This window comes from Anguilla anguilla, chromosome 17 (genome assembly GCF_013347855.1).
Source record: "Anguilla anguilla isolate fAngAng1 chromosome 17, fAngAng1.pri, whole genome shotgun sequence".
Taxonomy (NCBI): domain Eukaryota; kingdom Metazoa; phylum Chordata; class Actinopteri; order Anguilliformes; family Anguillidae; genus Anguilla; species Anguilla anguilla.
Window position 1 is genome coordinate 13,792,043 of NC_049217.1, and position 5,859 is coordinate 13,797,901.

A 5,859-nucleotide genomic window follows, 5' to 3' on the forward strand; every position below is an offset into this window, starting at 1 on the left:
TTTCCATATTACAGCCTTTAAAATACATGCGAAGTGAACGTACCCTAAATTAAAAATATGATTAAGTATTTTGTTTCATAATCACCTTTGTTCAATTGCTCATTTGAGCTGTGAGCCGTTAGCTCACTTTTCGAAGCACATTTTTGCCGGTGCCAGCGCGTAAGGAAGACCATGAAAGCATACCATAAATAGCACTACTCAACTGATTTAAGGTGGACCGGCAATTTCGAATCAGGAACTAACTTCTAACGTCATCGTAAAATGTCAGCAGTCAAGGAAGAACACAATACAACTAGAGAGAAACCGGTTTCCCCGACTGCAGTGAAACAGCGCCTACGATCTGCTTGTCAAAACTTGTACAATTGAGGGAGTAGAGACAGCAGAAGACCTGAGACAGGTAAGCTGGCACTGCAAAAGTTAGTGTTAAGTATCCTTACTGAATCATAAAATTTATTTTAAAAAAGACCTGAATTGTATGTATTCCTTTACTGTACATGATTACAGAGTCAGGTTGACAATAATGGAAAAAAATACATGTTATTTTTTCCTCATCCTTGAAATATGATATGAAAAATAGAAAGTTCGTCCGAACTTGGATACTCTTTTCCTGAGACAAATTTTCCCGTTGCTGTCTGTTGATGATTGTAATTTTTGGAGCTGATCACGTGTTTTTCATTTCAAATGTGATCAAGGAATTATGTATAATCAGATGATGAAAACAGACATGGAGGGATAGGCGGAATTGTGACATGAACTAGAGTACCAGCTCACTCAGAGAGCGGCGTGAAAGGGCTACATTGTGCTCAGTAAAACAGGAGCGAGGTTGGCAGTTGCACATTATTAGCCAGCACAGCTAGTTGAGGCTAGAATGCCATTTATCAAGTACCTTTATCCATAGTATAACTACCCTTCTGGCTCAGTACGACGTTAGCTATCGAGCTAAATGTAAGCCAATGAAATAGGACGTATAGCTAACAGGAAGACATGGTCATGCAACTTGCTAAATACATGGAACTGTCAGATGAATTCAATGGCAACGTTGCAGTTAAACTTGCAACGACTTCCGACCACAAAGCGAAAAGAAAAGAAATGGCTGAACCGGGGAAGATGATGCTTGTTAGTGATTAACCGTGTTGTTACACAACTGCAAGCATAAAATAATTTATTAGGCATGTAGGAACTTTTACTCAACCGAGTACTTTAATAGCTTAAATTGGCTTGAGACAATTGTTTACCATTCACTGTGTAGTTTACCATGTAGGCTATGGGGGTATTATTTTCTCAAAAATAAATTAATAAATGTAGCTGATCCATAAATAAGTGTAGTCTCAAGGAATTAAGCCTTGAAACCTTGAACCAAAGTGAAACCACATCATCTTATATTTACACCATCCCATTAGGTTTGAAGAATGGCTGACGAAAAAAGCTGTAATTTATAGTCTCCATGGCCACCATGGATTTACTTTGCCAAAATTGTGGACAGACTATTATTAAGTATATACAAGTTTAGTTTGCAATTTTAGACATTATGTTGTGAAACGTTATTAGAGTACAGTATACAATTTTTTGCAATAACAATACAAAATCAACACAAATGTGCGGATGGCAATAGTAGACCACGGAAATCGGCAATATGCCAGGATGCATTGCGCCCCACTCTTAAAGGGAGTGGAAAGAGGTCACTTCATTGGCTATAAGCGAAATTTTTGACCTGCGCTGCGTGCTTTGAGCTGTACGATCCTCGCCTCTAGTCATGAAAACGCCAACATTCAGTAGCCACACCCAGTGCAACCATACGCCATTGACTGCTTAGAAAATACAGCCCTTTAGATTTTCCAGTGAAGAGATGGTACAGAACAATCTCTTCTGTCTTTTTAGAAACACAATATTAATATTGTAATGTGTAATATTTTAGTGAATACATGTTTGTTCTCTCCCTTTCTTTTCATGTTGAATATAGGGCTAGCACAGTGGGACAGACGAGAGGATATTAACATGGAGTTAAGATAATAATAGCATGTCCTCAGCTTGGATCAGATGAAATGGGCAAGTCAAGATTTTTTCGAAATGGCCTAATCCTGGGTTCTGTATTTATGATCCTATTGATTATTATTTATTGGGATGATGTGGGAGCTGCTCATTTTTACCTGCACACCACCATATCACGACCTCATGGGGGGGGGCCAGGAAGCCTAAGCCGCTCCATGCCTAAGCACGAGGCTGTTGACAACAAAGACAAATCCATCCCGTCAGGCAGTGATGCATTTCTTAAGTTTTTAGAAGGCACTTCAGAGCCCCGTCAAAAAACAAGGGATGACAACACCCCAGCGGCCTTTGGAAATGCATCCACGGCTGCCGGAAAACCAGAAGACAAGGACATCTCTAAGGATAAGAAAAAGAGACAGGATGACAGGAAGCAGTTGATGCATGACTTGTGCAGTATCAACAGCACCCTAGACTTTCCGGGCAAGAGCAGAACTTTTGACGACATTCCCAGCAGAGAGCTGAACCACCTAATTGTTGACGACCGCCACGGGATCATCTACTGCTACGTGCCCAAGGTGGCGTGCAGCCACTGGAAGCGTGTCATGATAGTGCTGAGCGAGACCCTCCTAGTCAACGGTGTGCCCTACAGGGACCCTATGGATGTTCCATCCAAGCAAGTTCATGAAATTAAAGTCCATCTCACCCTCAACAAGTTCTCTCGTCGCTTGAGGAAAGTCAAGCTGAAGAATTATACCAAGTTCCTGTTTGTCAGGGACCCGTTTGTGCGTCTGATCTCGGCCTACAGAGACAAGCTTGCAACAGCGGACGAGGACTTCTACAGAAGGTTTTCCACCGTCATGCTGAAGAGGTATGGCAATTACTCCAACCCCCCAGCTTCAGTCGTTGATGCCTTCAGATCCGGTATTCAACCGTCTTTTTCTCATTTCATTCAGTATCTATTGGACCCAAAAACAGAAAAACAGAGGTCCTTCAACGAGCACTGGAAACAAGTATATCGCTTGTGTCATCCCTGCCAAATCAAATATGACTTCATAGGAAAGTTGGAGACTGTGGATGAGGATGCCGAGCACTTGCTCCACATCCTTCAGGTGGATAACATCATCCATTTCCCTCCCAGCTACAACAACAGAACAACTAGCAGTTGGCAGCGAGACTGGTTTTCCAGCATCCCCTATGAGTCAACCAGGAACTTATACAAGCTCTATGAACCAGACTACAAATTCTTTGGATACCCCAAGCCAGAAAAACTGTTACAGGACTTGTAGGCAAACCTCCTGGGGAGTTTTTAGAGACAGCTTTGAGATTACATTTATTTTCCTCACCAGAAAATTAATATCAGAGCAAAAAGTCCCTGATGGCCCACATGGCATTTATGAAGTGTGAGCCCTCCATTAATCCGTCCATTCTGAAGAATCACAATCCAGCTGACATTGGCTTCTTAATTGTACTCAGTGAATTCAATGGGCACTGGAATATGTACAATAATTGAATGTACATTAGAAAGGTTTCCAACAGCAGGACCTGAATCTGCAACAATTCTTTTGGAAAGAATAATATTGGTAGGGAGGAAGGAGATGCCAAGCAGTACTTTGTTTTGGATAAATGATAATGTAGAACATTGTGGAACTGTATTTTGAGGTAGCATGTTTGTCTTCATTGATAATTAATAGATTATCCAGTGTTAAAAACGTTGAATTGCTTTTCGAACAGGGTAATTTATGAATGCAAAAAGAAAATCAGTGGAGTTGTGCATGTCATATAGCAGGTATATGCATCCAGTCTTAACTGGACACTTACAAAATTGACTTGTAATCTGCATCCAAACTGTGTTAGATAAACATTGGAGCCAAGCGACAATAAGCCTATAAATGACTTCACCATCATGCGAATTGTACCACGTTTGCTAGCTTAAATTATTGCCAACTAAACTTGAACATTATCAAAATGGTCAAATACATGTATCAAGTCCCAATCTTCTCACCAAAACCACTATAAAATGTTTAAACATAATGTTCTTGCTAGTTTACCAGACTACAGTACATTGAATTAGTATTGGGGTTAAACTCAGGAGTTTAAACACATTTGGGAATTGATACTTCCCAAAAAGCTTCAAACAGAATTCTGTAATAAGGACTATTATTTTTAAAGAACAAACAGTTACAAAAATATAATTTGTTGCTGTTATAAGGAAACAAGACAAAAATGCTTACACAGGGTGCACAACAGCTTTGAAAGGGGTTCACTCACCAGAAAATTTTCAGCAATGAACAATAGGAAGACTGGGCATATGATTTCAAGTAACATTAACGATGGCAACTGTATTGGTGATTACAAAATGAATTTTACAGTTGAAGCATGTAGTATTCGGTCCGCCGGAGAAGCGAATTGGTCTCGGCTACGCCGGCTGGTGGAGAGAGCACACATGCCTAGGTTGCGTTAATGATATCTCAGTGTGTCCAGTATCCAAAGTTAGCACTTTTCCTGTTAATATCTTTTTTGACAGGAGGCTAAACTCATTTATTCTGTGCCCGATCATTTTTCCCATTTATGAATTAAGTGATAATGGTCCACGTCTCAACTTGTGAGCATAGCATTGGTGTTTACTTCTGTCTGGAATGCAGTTTTTTGCTTTGGATTTCTGAGGCGTGTTGGAGGTCTCAAATTTATGCTCTTTAGATGGGTCAATTAATTGTTGAATGAATGATTAAGACTGCACACAATTCAGCTTCCATAGGAAATATCTGGAAGCCATGCACCCCGTTTACAGAGCATGTGTGTCTTGTGTTCTAACAACCATATCAACTATGTGCCATTATGAAGTATGGGTAGAAAGCAATATTTGTCCCTCGTAATAAATATGTATACAATGATGTGATTTCCCATATTGAGATGAGTATATTATGAGGTTTCATTTTTAGTAAACACAATGTGCATTTTCCATGAGGAAATATTTATTGGTTTCAATTTTTTTTTTCATCTTATGCACATACCAGCATTTTATGCTGTTAGCGTTATTGAAATGAACACACTGCTGCCAATGTTGTCTGGCTACTTTTTGCATGTCTGTATGTAAAATCGTTGATCATTTTTATGAATGTTGGGGAAGGGAAAAGTGTATTAAACAGCCTGCATATTCGGTATTTTTAATTTGTGTATATATATATAATTTGTATATTTTTGTATATTTTTGCTACCATTAAAAAAATGGTTTTAATAAGCATAATTCCAACTGTTTTCCTGACATTGATGATTGCAGCAGTTTTTTGTCGAGGGGGCTGGTGGGGGCAGGGCAGGGTGGGGGGAGCCAATGATTTAGCAGTATTTTATAAGGCTTTTTTGATCTATATGCTCTTAAGTGAAAATGGACTGCATTCCTGACCAAAGGACTGACCCTCTGCTTAGTCACATCCACTATTAACTTTTTCTGGTCAGCTAAGGCATAATTGAGTGCCTGTCTGACTGACATGTTGGTCACCAATCAACACCCTGAGCCGACCTGAGGAGGATGGGTTTCCCCCTTGAGTCTCGTTCCTTCCAAGGTTTCTTCCCTTCTGCCGCAGGGAGTTTTCCCTGGCCACTGTTGCCTTAGGCTTGCTCCTGTGGGGGTTTAGGCCAGGGTTGTCTGTGAAGCGTATTGTGATAACTGCTGTAAAATAAAATATTAAAAAAATAAAGTATAAAAACGCTATACAAATAAAATTTGATTGATTAATTTGACTGTCCTCTTCATGTTGTGACCCTGCAATAAACTCACTCCCTGCTTGATCAATTAAGGCACCAGCTTGGGGCAGGAACATGCCTTGTAGGAGGAAATGGGGACCCAGATTTAACATGCTTAAATATCAAAGCAGT

General features: G+C 39.9%; 1 protein-coding gene across 1 annotated transcript; it reads left to right on the forward strand.

Moving 5' to 3' along the window:
* Nucleotides 1–251: 251 nt before the first annotated feature.
* LOC118216155 (carbohydrate sulfotransferase 12-like) lies at nt 252–5,653 on the forward strand. The gene is made up of 2 exons (XM_035397193.1): nt 252–397; nt 1,961–5,653. Exon 2 carries the CDS (start codon nt 2,043–2,045, stop codon nt 3,270–3,272), a length of 1,230 nt encoding a protein of 409 aa, XP_035253084.1. The 5' UTR covers nt 252–397; nt 1,961–2,042; the 3' UTR covers nt 3,273–5,653.
* Nucleotides 5,654–5,859: the final 206 nt, after the last annotated feature.